We start from the raw sequence: 22,460 nt of genomic DNA on the forward strand, positions 1-22,460 counted from the left end.
GCATCTGACTAGCACGGTACATGAACAGATCTGTACTGATGACTTGACTGGATTGTTTCCACGGCAAGGGAGGTACATATCTTTCAGAGATTATTTTTTCTTTCTTTTGCTGTACCGAAACAGACACGCACTGACCTGGAATGATTTACTTGAATGCTTTCAAGTCATATAGTTTTAGTGCACCACAGATTTGTACATACGGCTATTTGAGCATCCGCCTACTTAAACACACACCAACATTTGTAATTGTCTGGCAACTTTATGTGCAGAATGAGAGTTTGATTTTTGAATTAGCATGAAGGTTTAACATGGGTCTCAGAAAGAAATTGCTACATGTACTATGGGCACAAAAACCGAGCACCGTGGGCTGAACTTGGTTGTACATCTTTTTTAAGTATGGTAGTCTATTAATTGGGTGAAGTCTAGCCTACTTCATGGTCTTCATGAAGCTTGCTGAACGAACCTTTTGCACTTAATTAAGCAAAGCCTTTAAACATGCTCTTCCGGCCATGCTATGCACAGCCTATTTGGCGATTTACAACTTGAGATAGAGCATTTGCAGGAATTGGGAGGCATCTTACTAAAATAAATTAATATTCTGTTTACGAAAATAATATAATTTTGAGTGAAAATAGACGGTACAGGGAAATAATTGGGCGTGTGAGGGAATTGTATTGTCTGCAGAAGAGTTGTACCGTTTCAACTTGGGGCAAGCAAAACATAGCATTACTAGACAATTAATACTAAGCTCCGATGTGCATCGTTGTCGAAACAAACAAGTCGCGTAAGGCGAAAATACAATATTTAGTCAAGTAGCTGTCGAACTCACAGAATGAAACGCAATGCCATTTTACTCGAAGCATCGTCAGGCCACCGCTCATGGCAAAGGCAGTGAAATTGACAAGAAGAGCGGGGTAGTAGTTGCGCTAAGAAGGATAGCACGCTTTTCTGTACCTCTCTTTGTTTTAACTTTCTGAGCGTGTTTTTAATCCAAACATATCATATCTATATGTTTTTGGAATCAGGAACCGACAAGGAATAAGATGAAAGTGTTTTTAAATTGATTTCGACAATTTAATTTTGATAATAATTTTTATATATTTAATTTTAAGAGCTTGTTTTTAATCCGAATATAACATATTTATATGTTTTTGGAATCAGCAAATGATGGAGAATAAGATAAACGTAAATTTGGATCGTTTTATAAATTTTTATTTTTTTTTACAATTTTCAGATTTTTAATGACCAAAGTCATCAATTAATTTTTAAGCCACCAAGCTGAAATGCAATACCGAAGTCCGGGCTTCGTCGAAGATTACTTGACCAAAATTTCAACCAATTTGGTTGAAAAATGAGGGCGTGACAGTGCCGCCTCAACTTTCACGAAAAGCCGGATATGACGTCATCAAAGACATTTATCAAAAAAATGAAAAAAACGTTCGGGGATTTCATACCCAGGAACTCTCATGTCAAATTTCATAAAGATCGGTCCAGTAGTTTAGTCTGAATCGCTCTACACACACACACACACACACAGACACACAGACACACGCACATACACCACGACCCTCGTTTCGATTCCCCCTCGATGTTAAAATATTTAGTCAAAACTTGACTAAATATAAAAATGGCATCCTCTCCAACTAACCACTTTTATGTGGTTTCACCAAGAAACGTAAGAGTAGAGCTGCTCTTACCCGCTTTGTTTTCTCCAAGCTGTTTATGCAGTGTCAGCACGACACCGGTGATGCTTTTTTTTTTTTTTTTTAATGTATCGAAGATATATACGACATCGGACCTCATCATAATTCACTGTGACACCATAATCAATTGCCTCGGATTCAAACAGAATATATTTGTCATGATCCAAGAAAACCTCCACAGATTTATTTATGTAAATCGTCTGTTGTTGCGGCTTGTGCCGTATCATTCAGGAACATTAGACTGACACGGTTCCTCAGTTTCCCATTCCCCGAAAGTGCTTCCTCGAATTTGGGACACTGAGGTCAAACATTACATGAGGTACATCCATGTCTCTCACTGTGTGTGTGTGTGTGTGTGTGTGTGTGTGTGTGTGTGTGTGTGTGTGTGTGTGTGTGTGTGTGTGTGCGTGCGTGTGTGTTTGTTTGTGTGCGCGTGTTTGTGTACGCACGTGTGTGTGTGTGTGTGTGTGTGTGTGTGTGTGTGTGTGTGTCTCTCTCTCTCTGAGTCTCTCCACTCTCTCTGGTTATTCTGTAAATATGTATGTCAATGTTGATGCGTTGCTGTGCTTGTGTATTTGTTTTGTCGTTCTTTCGAGTCACTGCATTTCTCCGATGAAAAGTAATCCGAAGATCAAGACACATGCGTTTCAGTAGACTTTATTCTGTGCTGTTGAAAGCTTTTTTTCTCAAGAAAAAGCAGAAAGCAGAAAGATGCGTTGCAAAATTGCTTCAAGCCTGTTTGCTTGTAAGTCTCTGTTTGTTTGAGTGTTTTGAATCATAATGCATTTGCTGGTTGCTTGATTGCGTTTTTGCTTGCATGCTTGCTCGTTTAATTGCTTGGTTTGCTTATCGAATTTAAATCGAGAACAGAAGCAAGAAAAAGAGACATTTAAGCAAAGCAGCGAGGAGAGAGTGCATGTCCATATGTGACCCTCCACCACGAAATGAGTCGCATGTCACCTCGCGCGGTTCTGCGCTAGGCTTAATAAAAGTCCGGGGAGTGTCTGGTAACAGTGTGAGGGTCACCTTAGTCACAGGCTTATAACTCAAACAGTTTTCGCTCTTTTCTAAAACGGTTTTCACCACTGGATAGAGCATAAAAAACTCTTTAGAAAAATGGAAAAATATGAAAATCATGCAAAGGTGACATGCGACTCATTCCGTGGTGGAGGGTCACATATGAGAGTGCCACGTCGTCGTCTTTTCAGAGGGCAGAGGTCTGCATCGCTTGGTGGTGAGCAGCATCCTCATAATTATGCTTCTGAAAAAAAAGAGGAACTTGAGTGGAACAGTCTCATACATATGCAATATATCGCTTAAAGGCATATGTACGCGCTCCCGTGTTTACAAAGTGTAGTTTGCCCATAATCGATGTCAAACGCACCATAAGACCATGTAATGACGATATGTCGCCATGCGCGGACCATATACATGCATTACAGCTTGTTTTAGAGTCTCAAAAACTTTGGATGTAAACAAAGACGCGGAGTTATTTCCCTTGCGTCAACGCTACCTCTGTTGGCAAATCTATAAATAGGACGATCCAGATCAAAATGAAAATTAACATATCTCAACATTGAAGGGGTCCTAGACCACAATATTTTGCAGGGAACTTAATTTAGCATGTCTCCAGCTGTTGGTAAAGCAATTAGCGTGTATAGTCATCGAGTACATATGGCTTTAAGTTCATTGCTTTCTTTTATTCATTCATTCAAATTTCTTTTACATGTTCTGCACTTGCATATCATTGGCATATCTAGTTTGTGTACGAAGATTTACAAGCAGTCCAACATGTTTTGAATATATAAGTGCATGCTGTTTTTACTGTTACTAAAATACCTTTATTATTAATACCACGTACTATCTTCCATAACATTTAAATAGTATTGTGCCCGACTGTTAAAATAAAGATCCAACAGAAAAAAAGGGTCACAGTTAGAAGAAGAAGGTTCCAAAAAGATCATCTCTTTTCAAACTGACTGTTTCAAATATTGTAAATAATAACAATCTTGATCTTTGAAAAGATTGACAGGTGGGGAAAAACACAACTTTTGGGGTAACCCCTGTTCTCAAAGACACAGAACATTGCTCGTTCTTCTGAAACCCTATTGCTAAATAGTAACATTGGACGGACGCCGTGCGCAAAAAATCATGCCAGCGTCAGCAAGATGCTTTATTTTTTATTTGTTTGGGTAAAGAGAGAATAGCATTCAAACAGATAAAAACAAAAGGATTCGTACTAACCTTAGCAATCGTTCATGATGCTAGCAATGAGAGATACATTTTTTTTTAAATTGAGCACGAACGAGCGCCTTTACGTAACCATGCCTTTGTGCAACTCATGCATGAGGCAGGCAAGGTTGTTTTTTTTCTCGCAGAACGGCTTTGCATTAGAGCAATGCATGTCTACTGACAGAATGATGTAACCATTAGTTTGCGAGTTAGTGTGTGCATAGTCAATCTCATGCAATGGTCAAGAAAAAAATCAAGCCAACGTAAGCAAATCTGATTTGTTTTAATTTGTCGAGTTTGACTATGAACAATAAATGTCACTCTTTAGAATGGTCAAGTAAAACACGCATATTAACCCCACCAAGCTTGGTTATCTTTATTCTACGATTGTGAACGTAAACAGTTACTTGAGTCAGACAGGATAAAGTAAAAGTAGCCATGCTACTAAGCAAGATTGCATGGTTATCTAATATTTGTTGAGTTCGATTGTGATCCGTCAATCTCTACTTACTGAAAGCAATCGTTTCAATTTCAGAAGAATGTATTATCCAATAGTTGTCGGATTAGACTGTGAATAGTTAATCTGTCTGAAGTGACCAAGTGAGAGAAAAAAATCATACCAGCGTCAGCAAGATGCTTTATCTTTGATTAGTTTGGGTAAACAGAGAATAGCATTCTAACAGATGTAAGAATAAAAGCATTCGTACTAACCTTAGCAATCGTTCTTGATGCTAGCAATGAGCGTTCGCAGTCTTGCCTTTGTGCTGTAGGATGTCCCAGTGTACACGTAGCTGCTGCTGGTTGCGATGGAGTAGAGTTCAGTGTAACTTGGACTCCCAACTCCCACTGCTACCATTCGAATACCTGTAACATGGGAGCAGGCATTCCGCTCGTTTAAAACTGTCATCATATTTGCAGGTTAACACTTTCTACCCCACCTATGTTGACCAAGGTTTTGTTAGCCGAGACAAGCTGTGCTGCAGCAGGTCACTCCGAATTGTAGTAACAGTTTATCAACATGCTGGAATGCAGGCGTTAGATGGACGTTACAGGAAGCAACTGAAGCTAACAGTATGAGCGGATATATCCATACCTGGTCAGATAGACCCATATGAGTGGGTACGCCGGCTATATCCGTACCTGGGAGACAATGAGTTAACAAAGGCAACTTCGAAAATCTTTTACGAACGCTGAGGTAAAGTGCTTGTGTACATAAAACAGCGAAAGCATGGCGTGTCATTACTTTACACTAACATTTAAACCGAACAAAGCATTCATGTCAAATTGCATGATGCTCGAGTCACAGGCCTAGGCAGTTTAGAATAAATTGAATATTATTCCTCAACCGACAAGATTCCCGAAAATAATAATGCACAAGTGTTGCTGTTGTTGTTATTGTTTTGATATAATATTATTTGTTTTATGACAATTTCCCTAAAGGTTCATTGAAGCATCAGGTGGCGTAACATTAACATATGTTTACCAATGGATAAAAAAACCACGTTTGCAAACACGTCATAGACCTTTTCTAAGAAAGATACCCGAAGAAATTGTTAGCTCACATTAACTCCTGCCTGTGAAGTGTCTGTTTGTTTTATATATGTTTACTTGATGATGTAAAAGTAGCCAGATAATTAATAAACTATAATAGTCTTCAATACAGCTCTGTTCTGTCCGGTTAAGTTAATTGCACGATCAGTAGGCTCGTTGTGGGGACACGCAGGATGAAGCAATTGTAGACATCCTCTCTTTTTGTCAACTACGTATTGTATCCTGTTATCAGTTTTACAAAGCTGAGTATCCGGGACGTCCCTCAGGACAACTTTTGTTTTTAAACTGTTAACAAGAGATCAAGATTTTGAACAAGATTTGAAGTAACATGTATGAATATAGAATCGAGATTTGTTTGGAACTTTCTTCACTTTACTCTGATAGACCCGAATGTAAATACTGTAGTTTCTAACACTGAGACAGCCATGTAAACTGACAGAGAGGAAACACAATTGATTTGTTCCTCAATAGCTAAATCGGTTGAAAAGGCGTTAAAACTAACAACCAACCAATTGCAACTATGCTGAGTCTTCACTATAACCGCATTGAAATCACGGTAATATTTGACAGAGAGTCCAGCTAAAGTCTCAATTTGAGCTTGTAACGGCGTCTTCGTCCTACACACCTGCAGCTCGCGCGGCTTTTGCAGCAGCAATGGTGGCATTTTTGTCATTGGAACCGCCATCTGTGACAACGACGCCAACCTTAGCAGCTCTGGATCTGCCACCAGCTTCTGGGGAGAAGCTGACAGTTTGCATGCCGAACAGCCCAAGAGCTGTGTTTGTCATGCCTCCGGAGTGGTACCTGTCAAAACGAACACAAAACAAAGTACAAAAACACCACTCTCACAACCATCATTAGTCTCGCGAATATTAAAAAAAATTCTTTGTGAGTAAACAATAATCGACCAAATAAAGACTCTGTCGACAGTGGGTTTTTTTCAAGTATGAGGACAATTAGCAATGATTTTGGCCAAACTTAAGGTAAAGTGCCGTTTACATGGCAGACTTTCCCCAAACTGTTGTTGGTTTGACATCGTTCCCGAGTTGTTGAGTCCAAGTCGACGAAAAGTCGGCTATGTGAACAGCCCAAACGATTTAGGTTCGATTTAGGACAGATTTTGCCGCGACTCGAAAACTCAGTTGAGCGCCTTTCGACTCGGCCACGTCTTGGCGCTGATTTTGAGCAGACTGTCCTTATCGCGCTTACTGATCAGTTAGCTATAACCCAACTGCTCTTTCAGCATTAGGAGGTAGCTCCGATAACTGAATTGGCCTTCACGCGTCTGCCGAGAATCGTCGTTGACAATTAGTTTGAGCGTTTGCGCTCTTCACACGAGCAGCGAATTTTATTTGACTTGGCGACGACTAAAGTTGAGGCCGGGAAAGTTGGTGGAAAGTCTACCATGTGAACAGCACTTAATTAAGAAAGGTTTTAGAAAGAAAGCAACATGAGGACGTACACCTTTTTTAATCCCATACAATCCGATAACATACGGTGTTTTTTTAGTTTTTTAGATTGAGAGTGCTGTTTTGTTAAAAAGGAGGAAGAAATTGAACTTTGCTTTCTCAGAGACCGCAAAGCAGCATTTAATTACAACCAGCGTCCTTCTTTTTGTATTAAAGGTACTGAACTTGTCAAATCCAGGTGCACGGAGCCCCTGGGGCTTTTAGTCATACCTCAGGCAGCTATCCGTTACTTAGAATAACTACCAAGTTTCATTGACTTGCACCGAAATAGTCAAGAACTGCGATTTTTTTACGAATTAATTTCGTACTCGGACCCGGCTGGTCTTGACCTATTTTTGGATCTAAATTTAGATCAGGTAGATCACCACATCATGCACACAAAGACACGTCACTAGCAAACTATGTCAGACGTCATCATGAGTTTGTGTAAAACAAAATGGAGGCCGGAATCACTCAGTTGAATCGAACTCCGACCAAACACCACGTAATAACTAGGTTAATTTATGCACTCGCGTGAACAAGAAACTGTCGAGCTTCACAGATGTCGTCTTTGGGTAGTTTTGGGTTTGTTTTACTACCATAGGAGGATTTTTGAACTGTAAATGCACTCAGCTGCAACAAAAACGCAAAACGAAGGATGTGAGCTGCACTGTGCCTTTAAAAAGTGTAATGCAAATCTTAAACTGCACTTTTAGCTGCAAATAGAAAAATACCACGCACCCGATATTTTGTACCGCCGACATTAGACTGCTTTTGCTGGCTTTCTCTCCAAGGGTTATTTGCTGGCGGAATACAGCATCGAAAGTATCCACTCCGAACATCACATCATTTGAACCAACGTCAGAGTTGGAGACGACGTCCGCAATCATTGTCAGGGTGTCCTTGAAGACACGCCCATTTAAGCTGGTTGATGTGTCAATCAAGAACACGACATCCACTTGTCCATGGCAAACTAGTTAGCCACAGAGTAAGCGATAACAATTACCACACAGGTTATAATACAACATTATTTCAATGGCTACTGTGACACAGGGCCCACTCGAAGAAGTAATACCGAGGAGGTGTACAATTCTAACTAGGCTCTAAATACAACAGGTAACAAGGAATGTGTCTTAAATGCACATACCAACACCACACATCTAATGAGTGCACACACACACACACACACACACACACACACACACACACACACACACATTCACACGAGTGCACACCCCCCCCCCCACACACACACACATACAAACACAGGCACACACACACACACACACACACAAACACACACACACACACACACACACAAACACACACACACATACACACACACGCACCCACCCACACACACCCACACACACACACATACACACACACGCACCTAAAGTGTGGATGGTTACCTAAGAGGCGGCACTGGGTGTAGTGCCTTTCTAGTGCACTTGCACTACAACAGCACTGGGTGCAGTACTCGCTCCGGCATCGAAGAATTTTGCACTAAAAAATGCACAAAATTTGACCTATTTCGTCGCCTATAGAGGACGGAAAGAATGTCATTTTGAACATTGTTATGACATTCTTTCCGTCAAAAAAGTCAATTTAACGGTGTTAAATGAAGCGACCATCCACACAATTAGGTTGCCATCCAGAGTTTAGGTTGCCATCCACGTGTGGATGGTTGCCTTATGGTGATTTAGGCAACCAAACCTGTGGAAACGGGGGTACACACACACACACACTAACACACACACACACAGAACACTCGTAGTCGATGATGTACTGATAAGGGCGTGTGTACCGGGCACGCTGTAACTTCACATTCATGAGCATAGTCTGAACATAGCAATGCTGGTCGGACGGACTGGGTTTTTAACGATTGCTAGTTTGACTTTTGCTTTAGTTGAGAGCACGAGCACACACACTCAAACACATACGGCTTGTCATGTTGATCACAAGAGAGAAATAGAACAGCGAATAGAAGGAAACATAACAGATTACGTCCCCTTAATTATGACGCGATGGACGACAGACGTCATGAAATCTATGACGCTACGATGATAGTCTCGGCAAGTCGAGACTAAAACTCAGCTACAGCTCTCGCGCAAGTTCTCAAAAGCGTGGTTACCCCTTGCACATCCGTTCTATAGGTACATGTGCATTTTGGAATGTCAAGGACGACAGAAAGTAGAGCCAGCTATGATGTATTTTATGTGTTATAAGAGTGCAATAGTTACATCATAGATGAACAATGGAAATACAAGAAATATACCTAGAGTACATTTACAGAGACAGAGAAGGGAGGTCATGGGATATATATTTCACAATTTCTGATGTTTTATAATGTGGTCACCGTGAAAGTTGCATCGCCTTTCAAGCGATCCAATTGAACAAGTCTTGCAGAAAACTTCTTCTTTACCAAGTCCTGTGTTGAACAGCAGTGAAAAGTTGACCGCTTTTCCTGTTTAACCTTTTCAAAATTAGATCTAACTTGTTCGCGTATCCATTTCTGGATCTGCAGGCTGGTACAGAGCTACCTCCCTTTAGGCTTTTTTTCAAATTTCCCTTGTTTTAACCTTATTTCTTGGTTAAAACTTGTCTAAATTTCTAAATTCTTTCTTAATAAATATCAATTCCACACTTTGGTCTTAAATCAAAGTGTTTCCCTTCACAGATATCCCCTTGGGGTTGTCAGATGAGGGTAGTCTCCCATGCCAACAGAAGCTACCATTCAGAGAGTGGTTTGCTTCTTAGTTGGATACCATGGGTTGACAACTCTCGCCTTCAGTACCACCTGACCACTGAGGAAACACAATAATGTCGAAACACGTGTCTGGTCTAGGTACAAAGAAACTACAATGGGAAGAAGGATAACTTCCTCATTGGGCATGCTTAGAAATGAGAATGGCTAAATACGAGTTATTCCCCTTTTCTACATGCTGACCAGGCTGTCTCCTGCTTTGTCATGACTAGTACAGTCGATCTTTCTCATGCTGTGACTTGCTTTATTTTCACATTTTCGGTATTTAAAACAGCAAACACACACACACACACACACATACACTGAAGAAGTTTCCATTCTGATTCGGTTATTTTATTTGGTGCTATATGTTTGCTTCACATTGTTTCTTTTACATTGCTTTAGGTATCCCAATTCGCTAAACACATCCATAATGCATGCATGGCTCATTCGAAAGAGGGCAACTGAATAACTGATGCCCAATAGCAATAAATACTGAACAACTGAACAATAAATAGCAATAAATGATGACAGCGCCAAGTTTTTAAGTACAAAGTGAAATCATGTGACTGGACAAAGGCACAATTACAAAATACAAATAAAAAAATCGAGGCTCATTTTAAATTAAGTTCTCAGCTCATGGGGAAGCATAAGGTGACCCTAGAAACCGAAATTAGGAGACCTCCCGCCCCCAGGGCAGACTAAAAAAAAAAAAGGGGGGGGGGGGCTAATTTGTGAAAAAGTATAAAAGGAATCGAAAACTGTATACATGTATTTAGTTAATACCCCAAAAATTGTATAGTATATACAATGTCAGACCCTAAAGAAAGTTTGTTAGTCTTTGCTTAGGCAAAACAAAGCAAAATAGCCTGTTTACAGTATCCCGACCAACCCTATTTTTCTAGACCAACCCTAGACTTTTTTTTTGGCATTTGGAAAAAAAGAAAAAGAAAAAAAAAATCAATTTTGTTCCTGTTTTTTTGCAAAATAATTTTAAAAGATGGTTATAAATTTTTTTTAAGAAAAGCCGACCTACCGACCCTCTTTTTGTGTGCCTATGTTACTGTAAACAGACTAAAAGGTACATCAGAAACAACACACCAGGGAGGGTCCAAAATTGTATCAAAATATAGATGGTAGGGAATTCAAAATAAAAAAAGACAATAGACAAAACATGTACTTCGGCTCATAGAGCCTTCTTTAATTTTTGACTCATTAAGTCCATGCTCCGAGAGTCCTTTTTTTAATTTTGAATTGCCTACCATCTATTTTTTTTATACAATTTTGGACCCTCTTTGTACGGAGAGAGTTGGCAATTGTTAATCACATTCTCTCATCTCATTGACTCTCCTTCAGCTCCTTGGTAACATGCGTTCCCGTCTCTGCCAGGATTGGACACAGCAGCAGATAACCGGTAAATATGTAACAGGCATAAATGGCAAAATAGCTCGCCTCGCCTGATAATATAAGAGACAACTGTTCTACTACAAAGTCTTTCTTGGGAGGCTTGGCTAATTTACTCGCTCGTTTTACACGGGGTTCCATCGTTTTCTTTTCTAATCGGAAAACCTTGCTCCTCAGTTTGTTGACCTTCTGCCAAAGTTCCGCTTCACGAGGGGATGGGAAGATGACGACTTTGATGCTTTACATCCTATGTCCTCCAGGATCGCCTGAATGTCATCTAAAAAAAGAAAACACACATAAAATAACATAACCATAACAAGTTACAACCTGGAAGAAATTAAAACACGTGTAATTAAATCACAAAATGAAAATAAACAATAGCGTAGGAAGGCAGGCCAGAAATGAAGTGTATTAGCAACTATGGATACGATGTGGAACAATGATGGAATTGACCTTGTTTGGTACTGAATGGGTGAGGCCATTAGAACTGTACCCACGGAATACGCGCTATATAAGCTTCATATTGATTGATTGATTGATTGATTGATTAGGACAACAGTACCAGGTAAACTCCTCACACACCATGCCTCTTTCTTTCTTTCTTTATTTGGTGTTTAACGTCGTTTTCAACCACGAAGCTTATATCGCGACGGGGAAAAGGGGGGGGGGGGGGAGATGGGAATAGAGCCACTTAATTGTTTCTTGTTACACCATGCCTCTAACAGGATATGTTTCCCATCTTTACGTGTTGGAACTACAGGTACAATTTCATCCATCCATGCATCCGCCCTATACAGCTTCTTCTTCTTCTTCTTCTTCTTCTGCGCTCGTGGGCTGAAACTCCCACGTGCACTCATTTTTTTTGCACAAGTGGAATTTTACGTGTATGATCGTTTTTACCCCGCCATTTAGGCAGCCATACGCCGCTTTCGGAGGAAGCGTGCGGGGTATTTTTGTGTTTCTAAAACCCACCGAACTCTGACATAGATTACAGGATCTTTTTCGTGCGTACTTGGTCTTGTGCTTGCGTGTACACATGAAGGGGGATAAGTCACTAGCAGGTCTTCACATAAGTTGACCTGGGAGATCGGAAACATCTCCACACTTAACCCACCAGGCAGCCGCGACCGGGATTCGAACCCTCGACCTTCCGAGTTAATAGACCGACGTCTTACCACCCCGCCACAGCGCCCGTCACCCTATACAGCAATTATCAACTATGTAATGGATGGGTTTAAACATTTTTTGATGTCAGGGTGTTCTTCATGGTTAAAAATCTCTTACCTGGTTGAACAATTTGTGCATCAGGCGACAGGTCGGTGCTGGCTTCATTTGTAGCTACCCTTTGCGATGGTGGCTTCCTCCCACTAGCAACCTGCAAATGCACAGCTCTTTAACTGACAAACTCACAACCAACACCCAGTCACAATGAAACAATTCTCCCAATTTCATGGCATTGGTCTTAGGCCACACAAAAAAGTGTATGTTTCTCGTAAGGCAAAACAAAAAATAATCTGTTTACAGTATCCGGACCGACCCTATTTTTTTCCCACCGGCCCTAGACTTTTTTGGGGCATTAAAAAATGAAATTAAAATATTCAGATGGCTAAAATACAAAAATAAAAAGCCGACCTACCGACGCTATTTTTGGAGGGCCTATGTTACCTTAAACAGACTTTTTTTGTGGCCTAACATGACTAAAGGTGGAGATTTTTTTTCTAAACTTTTTTTTTAAAACCATCTTTTTAACTTATTTTGTTGAAAAACAGGAAAACAATTGATTTTTGAATACCCCTTTTATTTTTGAAAATGCAAAATAAAAGTCTAGGGTCGTCGGGAAAACATAGGTAGGGTCAGGTGACCAGAAACATACAACTTTTTTGTTGTTGACGCCGACCCTATACTTTTTTTGCCATTTGGGGCTGTTTTTTGGCAAAATAAGTTCATCATATCATCATAATCAAGACGTCGATCCAAAATAAGTAACTTTTTTTGGTTGGCCTTCAATTTTTTGCGCTAAATGCAAACAGGCATTATTTGATGGGAACAATGCTGGTTTTTTTTCAATTCTTACATCAGCCTCAAACTTGTCATTACTCAACCTGCATTTAATAGTGTGCTTCATTGGTTTGCAAAAACCTAAAACCAATAAATAAATAACCTTCGGTGGTGGATTGGGCACTGCAAACAATGTCGGGACAGCATTCCACACAAGTGATCCTCTCTGCAGGATTGTTTTACTGGTTGGCCTCAAAGTGATCAGTACAAAGCTTGAGACCTTGAACATCAGCTGGCTGCAGCTTTTCAAAGTCCTCTCGCCTTGTGAATTGCATCCATATTCTGCACCTAGTTTGACAATAAAAACAACAATGTTATTGTTAAACTAAGCAAAAAGGAAAGACAAAAAATAAATCAGATCTTCAGTCTAAATCTAACGCTCTGCCTGAACGCAAAACGGATGAGTGATGTACCTTTGTACTGTAGTTTTCCCGTAAGCAAGGTTTGATAAAGATTTCGGCAAATATGCCCACGGGTAGTTTGTCATCAAGTGTAAACTGTTGTTTTGTACTGACTGCTGACTCACACTCACAGTCGTAAGTACAGTGTACACATGCACACACAGGTACACACGCAGACACACGCGTACATAGTACAGCTAGTACAGAAATCTCAGGATGAACCGATCCATGCTATGTTTGTAATATTTCATTTGCATATTAGTTCTATAAATACTGTAGTATCATAGCAGACAAAAATGCCCAGAGACAGTTGGCTTATCTGAGTCAGTGAGTGAGTTGACTCGAGCCATTGCATTCTCATTCTGAAGAAGGTAAACCTGATGAAATAATCACTGCACAACCCACCTTTTTTCTTCTTTAGGGAACTTGTGGAAAGTTTTCCCGAAGCAGCTCTGTTTGTAACGGGCGTTCTTGCAACAAAAAGCCGAGCACAATTTACCACCACCTCGCACGCGATCGGTACCTACGCGATCCGCCATTTTGTTTTCGCCGTCAGCATGTGACTAGGGACGATAACCCACAAACACTTTTTCGCATTTTCTTCGCAAGTTCCACGTCTTCTTTATGTACAGTGTTTGTCTTGGTACAAAACCAATGGTCCTCCTCAGGACTAGATTACCTTGTGATACGTCCCCCACAAAGTGACTTTGCTCTGTAAATCTCGGTCCCCCTTGAGGAGGGTCTGATGCTCCCAATAGGCTGTCTGTGAAGGGATACTTATTTCTCTCTCTTACTCTGCTAAGAGATTTTAACAAATCTCGGAAGAAAGTCTCTGCTGACTTTCAATTGGTTCTTTCACAATTTCTGATGTTTTATTGATATACCTGCGCAAAGTCTTTTCTGCAGACGATATGCGATGCTGGACAAATATGAATGCGAAGAAACGTTGAATACGTTTTTACTGACAGGGTCAGACGCAATGGAGTTCAGTTCACCAGAATCCACCGCGTTCCCCACGCCAACTGCCAGCAGGTAGATACCTGGCGACAATAAATAATGACATTTTAAGTCACATACCCGAAGAAAGGTGCAGTGAATTAAAACAATGACATAGTACATATCACTGTCATAAAAGTGCAAAAGCCGGATAGTGCTATGTCTACTGCCAAATTGCCAGAAACACCTTGCATAGGAAAAACGGGCAACGATTTGAGTTTCAAAACACATGTACACCTCTGATAAACTGGTATACCTGCATTTTTAATACTGCTTGCAGCGGCTATGGCAGCAGAGTTAGAATTTGCCTTGCCATCAGTGACGATGACTGCTGTCTTTGAAACTCCCGACCTGTGACCAGCAGACGTGGAGAAGCTTTTACTGGTCAGATAAGTCAGTGCTGTAGCTGTGTCTGTGCCCCCTCCTCGGTATCTGCACGTGCAAAGAAGATATTTGTCTTTTTGACTACTTAGTATACAGTTGGGACTCTTAGATCCTTAGGCTATGGACAGGAGCAACGCATCTCTGCGTGATTGGTTTCAGGGCGAAATGAGTCCTGTTTTGCGGTATGTATACTTGTCAAATGCATTGCTTTGTGATATTATTTTTCATAAAAAGAACTTAGAGATGACAGCCAGATTCCAAATCAGCATACACAACAGAATACTACCTGGGTTATTTTAAACATTCTGCTTCTACTGCCAATCTCCTGCTACTGCAACTACATACTACTCTGGTCCCCCACAACAAACGAAGGATAATCTTTTTTAGGGGCATGGTCCAAATGTAAACCAGGAGTGGTTCGGTCAGAACTGTATGGGCATTTACAGATCTGTTGTTCGTATGTTCAAAAATGAATTAATTTCACTTGAGCAATATTTGGGCATGCTGTCGTCACAGTACAAAGATCACAACTACCCTGACAATGGCGTTCTTTGAGGGTATGGATCACTTTGAACATTGTCGTTTGGGTTATACCTCTGGAAACATGTTCTGACCACTGTACTATATAGTTATGTACTATGATGACAACGGTGAAAACGATTACTCTTTCTATTATCACTTCTACGACGATTACTAATCGGACTTCTACTCCAGAACTTCTACTATAACTACAACTACAGGACGACATCCACACAAAATGCCACCCACACTAATGCTAAATACTTATTCAAGTATTGAGTGATTTACTTCATATTGTGCATCCAATAAGTTCGGATGAGATATAATTAGTTCGCACAGTTTCAGTTCTGTATGTCAAGGGCTCTGACTTGTATGGGTTTTTTCCCCAAAAGATATGTCCCAAATTCGGAGATGGACTTTACAGTATGATATTTGACAATGAGTGGTAGCCACGCTCACCCAATTTAACCCTCAAGATGTGTTTTACCGTTGGTGTTATCTGAAGGACCTAGCATACAAAAACTAGCCTTAGACAATCGGCGACTTGAAGACAGCAATATTATTACTCGCAGGATCAGGGCATTCCCTGATCATAGATAATACGGGGGTGTTTTGGTATAGTCATACCTTCAGATTATCCAAAAGTTAAGAGCCTGGAGCAGTTAAATCGCGTAAGTGTGACTACCGTCCTATGTCAAACCTATAGTACTGTTATGTCGATTCCCAAACTTTCGAACGAGCATAAATGTCAGACCATTTAGCCTGAACTCTTAAAACGTTGTGAACTGGTCATCCCTCTTCTGACGTTAATGCGCAGCAATTATGCACTAATTCGCTATACATATGTAGAAGTTCATATGTAGAAGTTCCTGGTATTGTTATGGGTGGCATTTTCATTTGGGTCACACTGTATTACTGTTACTGCTGATGTGATACTTCACTGGTGCTAGTACTACCACTACTAATCCGCTTATGTGATACTTCACTGGTGCTAGTACTACCACTACTGATACTTCACTGGTGCTAGTACTACCACTACTGATACTTCACTGGTGCTAGTACTACCACTACTGATCCGCTGATGCTGCCTCTATCTTCTCCAACGTCACGACCACCTTCATGCCCAGGTATATAATTATCTTACTTGATTGAGCCAATAGCGCTTCTCAGGCTATACCAGTAACTGTAGTCATCGAGACCAATCTCGCTGTGGAAACTGCTGGAGAAGGTGTCTACACCGATCTGCAAGGCATTTGGACCAATGGAGCTGCTCGAATACAATATGACTCTCTTGATGAATTCCAACGTCTTGTTGAAGTTGGTTTCACCGATGCTGCCAGAAGTGTCCACCAAGAACACGATGTCAGCCTTCCCACACGCTGTCACGACAAGACGAATGAGTAATAAGAGTGACAACGTCATTCCTTTGTTTAGATAACTCAGACTGTCTTGTCCAAATGCTTAACTAAAAAAATGCAGGGCCCGCAACATAATATTATGCTGGCTGGCTCTACAGACACAAACGTTTCTTGTTGTTGCTTGCTACAAAGAAACATAACACAAATGTTTGATCAATTTTTGCTACATCAGTTGCACAAACCACCACGCTCACCGTGCATTTATACAAAGTGCCCTCACAGATTTGTGCTTGTTCAGCTGCCCATACATATAAACAACTCATCAAGTCATTGCACAAAAGTAACAGAGCAAGAACAATGTCAATGAAGTAATATTTATTATTCAAATAAAGCACGGTACATCTAGCCTTCGAAACCAACGCTTAATACTAAATATATACCGAAAGGCATAAATTCCGCAAACAGAACTTTAAAAAATCACAAAAAATCAACTCAGTGGTGAATGTTTTCAATGTTTGACTATTTTATTTATTGGCCATTTTAGTGTTTATAAACCTTCGCTTAATTGATTTTGAATAGAACATCATGAAATTACAATTTTTCAAAAAAGGTGACTGAGTCCAAGCGCAATGATTTCGGAAAACGTTCAGTGTTCATCACGTTCAATGCTTTGGCCAGCTTTAAGCATCCCAATCGCTTGCTGTCTCTCTCCTTCATCAAGTCGTGGCATGATTGCGATATCTGGATACAGCCAAACAGCCAGTTGCATTTTATAGGGCCATACACTATCTTTTTTACGTTATTGTCTCCCGTTCAGCCCATTGTCTTTATTAGCACAGTGAGCTGTGCCTGGATCAGCAATACTGCAAAGCGCACGCTGACAGCGTGAAACATTTGCTCCAACACTCAAGATGTCAACTACAAATTACAGGTTCAATCTGATTTTCGTTTGAGAGCAAAATCGTTCAATGCACTATTTGCAGAATTTATGCCTTTCAGTATAGAAGAAAAGGGGGAAATATTAATTATCCCACAAAGCAAAGGACACATTTTAATTATCAAACTAAGTGGAGTACTTGAAATAGGAAGAAAGGAAATAAGTAATAAACAGTTACATTAAAGATATTTTCCAATCAGCCTTGTACTTTTGGAGTGCCTGTGCAAACCTGTTTAATAGAATGCATTCAAACTGCAAGCTCATTAATGAATCCAGACAAGAAACGAATGCTCGTAGATTTTTTTGTAAATTCTCAACAGGGAAGACTTTTACAAGAAATGAGACTTGATAACTTTTTTGTTAACTTAATGAGAAAGATGAACTTTTTGGGAAGTTTACATTTGTAAAGGCATTTTATTCATAAGCGGTTGTTCCGTTTTATTTTTTGTTTTACGTTTCCTTTGCTGATTTTATATTAGAAACAAAGGAGATCATTACTCACCACGTACAAACTCAGCACAAGTGTCAAATGTTCACCTTTGAAGTATATCCAGAATTTGTGTCCAAAAATAGCAAAACAAAATACATTGCAAAAGCTAAATTGACACATACAAAAATGAACAAAGTCTCCTCTATCTTTTTCATGGGTGTTTTGCTTCTGTTTTGCAAAAAAATGACATTCATGCTCCTTTGTATATAGTGAGTAAATATATCTTGTATTTTTAAAAAAATATTGTGTGTCTCTTCAGCTTAGCAGACTTTTTTTAAAATTTAGATTTCACTGATTTTGATTTATATAAAGTGTGTTTACCTGAACTGTAAGATCGTCTGTCCACGGACTGAAAAATGAAAGCGATAAAATTAAGGTCAAAGCATAACACATGCACATTATCTGCATGATCAAAACACAAGAAAGGTAGGTTGTTGGAACGTTTGTTATTAACAAAACAATACATTCACAAATATATCAACCCAACGGTCTTTTAAGTGCACGGACAAACAATAACGAAAACTTATAATAGCGAAGTATTGAAACTCATCATATTTTTTCATTATCTGCATAGTATATTGGAACTTACTTCCGCAATGACAGCAATACGACATGATAAAGGTAGTTTTTTTGTAAGGCATAAAAGCTACAATGGTTTTTATAGAAATCAAAATTAGGATTAACATCGTAACAACGTTAACAAAGTATTGTATACATTGGAAACACATTCAATTATAGATTATCAGTTCACGATTTGTGTAAATTTGCTCCATGTGATAATATACACGACCAGGTCTTGATGAACTGACATGAATGAAAAAAATTGTCAGTAAATGAATTATGTATGACTTGCTTGCTTGATTGCTTACTCCGCTACTCGACTGACTGATTATTTGACTGGATTGTTTTGTTTTGTCTACGTTACTTGTACAGCACACGCTATAGTAGTTCGTCTGATGAGTTTCAAATATCTTTGTTTAAATTCGTGCTATCTGTCTATATGCTTGTCAAGGGGTGAAGAGTAGTATACTCGCGTACACTACATTGGGGTGTGCACGTTAAAGATCCCACGATTGACAAAAGGGTCTTTCCTGGCAAAATTGTATAGGCATAGATACAAACGTCCACCAAATACCCGTGTGACTTGGAATAATAGGCCGTGAAAAGTGAATATTCGCCTTAATTGGCTTGAGATTTACTGGCCGATGTGAATGCGTGATATATTGAGTAAAAAATTCCATCTCACACAGCAGAAATTAATATGTAAAGCGCTTAGAGAACGTCAAGCGCTATATAAATCGCCTCATACATAACATACATACATACTAATCATACATAACATACATAACATACATAACATACATACATACTAGTCATACATAAACAGATAGCACGAATTTAAACAAAGATATTTGAAACTCATCAGACGAACTACGTGTACTTGGGAAGCTTTGTGGCATGTGATTGTGTTATTTAGATTTGACTTTACGCTAATTTTCCTTGTTTTTTACTACCTATTTTATTCATGTTTTTATTACTTAGTTAGTGGAAGAATCTTTTGTAATGTATGTTTGATGGTGTATGCTTTTAATTAAGCGTTGTTGACTATGAATGTAGATGTAAATGCTTGTATAACTGTGTTTTAATTTTAAATGTGTCAAGCGCAAAGAGCATAATTGTAAAGTTATGATGTTGCGCTATATAAATGCTCATTTATTATTATTATTATATTAAAGATGTTTACACTATGATTCTAATCTTTCTGTGGTAAAATTGACGTCTCAGTGTGGCGCTACAGCTTCAGTCTTACTAGTTTTATCTAGTACCGACCACCACTACTCACCTTAGTGGCATCTTTCTTTACAGCTGCTGAACACACAGTGATGGCGACCAGGACCAGGCAGCAGAGAGTCACACGCTGTTTCTGCTTGATGTCCATCTGAAACATTTTAAAGATACGTTCGTGACCAGTGTCCCCAACGTCTCTTTTGTCAGAACGAAATGTCTTGAGTGTCCTCAAAAATATAGTGTCTAAGAAATCATTTTGGGAATATGTTAATTAATGCGAATTTGATCTTGAAATTGTTTATAGCATACTTTAGAGATACCAGCAATGATTCATTCAAAATTGGTCTGTCACTTTTCGCTCATTGTTCAAATGAATTTGAATGAAATAACTGTCTAAATCAGATGCTTCGTGTCGGAGTCCCGGCTCTGTTCTTCGCCATGCCGGGTGCTGGTGCTTCTGCATTCACCTACGCAAATGAAAACCGTTGAATTTAGGAATTTAAATCTTTAATCCAGCTAAAGTTTGCACATTCCATGTCGTTCAGGGCGAACAATTCAGGATACAGCATAAACAAAACCATCGGCCATTGTCTCCAACGACTACCAAACAGCATTTAAGATTTAAAGAATACAACGTTTAAGCGCTCATTCCAAGGTAGTCCTTGTGTGTGGTGTCATGACTTGAAACCCAAATCCGAACTGTGCATAGCTCCTGTGACAAGGTCTGCATGCTGCGTCAACCTGATTTGTGTACATTGGCCGTGCTGTCGGCACAGCAGATGATCTTGTACAGGATGTTAATTAAGCCTTATCTAACTCCTGTTTAAAAACTGTTTTGGGCTTCAAATATATCCATGAAGAATCATAAACACAGACAGAGGACGAATCATAGTTCGGTTTGGACTAAACTTTATTCTAATATCCTTACACATGACCATGCAGCAACGTACTTAACACTGAGGAGAACAATGTAGAAGCTATTAGAATGTGTCATGAATGAACACATTTAACCTAAAAAATACTATTTGTTAAAGTTAGTAGAAATTAAAGTAGACACCAGAAAAAAGAACAGAAATAGGGAATAGAAAAGTGACATATAACAGCAATCAGGTAAAACAGATTTGAAATAGTCTTTCAAAACGCAAACCTTAATAAAATAGATAAATACATGAGTAAATAGTCACAAGTCACTGAATCTGTGACGTTATCCGCGTGGATCTAGCAATTGTCAGGTAGCAGCGTAGCATTACCTTTACTTAGAAACACGCTTGTTTGTATTTGCATATGCCGGCCTCATTCAAAGCATTTGTGTCTACATGGAAACAATCGTTTCATGAAAAAAGGCCGAATTAAAAATGTCTAAAAATGGAATTCTCATGTAAAACTTAACTAGTTGATGAATATAATTATCTCATCGGGAGATCCTCATTCTAATCTTGCTGCAGGTTGACATGTGGGGTCGGGAAAGTCGCTCATTGGCAAACACACCGTCAAATGTGTTTATTGAATATCACTATTTGTGACCCTCCACCACGAAATGAGTCGCATGTCACATTTGCATGATTTTCATATTTTTACATTTTCCTAAATAGTTTTTTATGCTCTATCCAGTGGTGAAAATCGTTTTACAAAAGAGCAAAAACTGTGTGAGTTATAAGCCTGTGACTAAGGTGACCCTCACACTGTTACCAGGCACTCCCCGGATTTATATTAAGCCTAGCGCAGAACCGCGCGAGGTGACATGCGACTCATTTTGTGGTGGAGGGTCACATTTTGGTGTGTGATATGATATGTTAGTTGATACCTATATGTTGACTAAAGCCCAAGTAATATCTTATCAGATAAACGGAAGTAGTACTGAATCGACTCTCCCGGACCCTTGTGGTGATCGATCATCGTAACCTTGTCACAATTGACCATTTGTTGATATAATTACAGGTTCATTTATACAGATTCTACAAATAACTGAAAGATAGTAAGGTTTAAATTCAAAATGCTCCGTACAGCATCCACAACGTGAAGAGTTTTGGGACAGTCCTTTTTCTTGTCGTGAGTTCGTTTCTGACTTATAAACTCGCTTATTTTTTTTTGATAGCAAAAGTTATAATGAATAAAGCAAAATGAAATCCACACATAGTTAAAAGCTGTTTTTGCATCAGGATGTCTTACTTGATGATTATTCGCCTCCAATTTGTATTACTCCCAAATTGACCAAAACTAGTGAGAAACTCAAATACGCGAACACATAAAAACGCTCATGACTAAATAAATGACTTGACAGATGAAGACAAAAAGATAAGTAGATCGATTATAATTGATGAAAAAAATTACCAATGAAATTAATAACGAAATAAGTGGCTTAACTATGAAATTGATAAGTAAAATAAAAGCAAGTAAAAGAATAGATTGAAAATATGTCAAAAGAATGGTTTCACCTCGGCAGGA

The 22,460-nt window shown here is 39.3% G+C and overlaps 1 protein-coding gene and 1 long non-coding RNA gene across 2 annotated transcripts in view; both read right to left on the reverse strand.

The window, feature by feature from the left end:
* Positions 1-2,344: 2,344 nt before the first annotated feature.
* Positions 2,345-22,460, reverse strand: part of LOC138947365 (cartilage matrix protein-like) — a 20,204-nt gene continuing 88 nt past the window's right edge. Inside the window, exons 1-11 of the mRNA XM_070318818.1 lie at positions 22,451-22,460; positions 20,071-20,166; positions 18,549-18,576; positions 16,587-16,821; positions 14,796-14,971; positions 14,428-14,583; positions 7,676-7,907; positions 6,112-6,290; positions 4,647-4,799; positions 2,880-2,964; positions 2,345-2,624 (exon numbers count right to left, since the gene is read on the reverse strand). The exon at positions 22,451-22,460 is cut by the window's right edge and continues 88 nt beyond it. Coding sequence (XP_070174919.1) covers positions 4,648-4,799; positions 6,112-6,290; positions 7,676-7,907; positions 14,428-14,583; positions 14,796-14,971; positions 16,587-16,821; positions 18,549-18,576; positions 20,071-20,166 — 1,254 coding nt within the window. The 5' untranslated portion in view covers positions 22,451-22,460 and the 3' untranslated portion in view covers positions 2,345-2,624; positions 2,880-2,964; position 4,647. The remainder of the gene's footprint in view (positions 2,625-2,879; positions 2,965-4,646; positions 4,800-6,111; positions 6,291-7,675; positions 7,908-14,427; positions 14,584-14,795; positions 14,972-16,586; positions 16,822-18,548; positions 18,577-20,070; positions 20,167-22,450) is intronic.
* Positions 10,019-13,376, reverse strand: LOC138947366 (uncharacterized). Its single transcript, XR_011449635.1, has 3 exons — positions 13,246-13,376; positions 12,369-12,459; positions 10,019-11,361 (listed from the first exon to the last, which is right to left on the reverse strand). It is a non-coding gene; the product is annotated as an uncharacterized lncRNA (long non-coding RNA).

Source organism: Littorina saxatilis, linkage group LG14, assembly GCF_037325665.1.
Source record: "Littorina saxatilis isolate snail1 linkage group LG14, US_GU_Lsax_2.0, whole genome shotgun sequence".
In the NCBI taxonomy this organism is placed as follows: Eukaryota; Metazoa; Mollusca; class Gastropoda; order Littorinimorpha; family Littorinidae; genus Littorina; species Littorina saxatilis.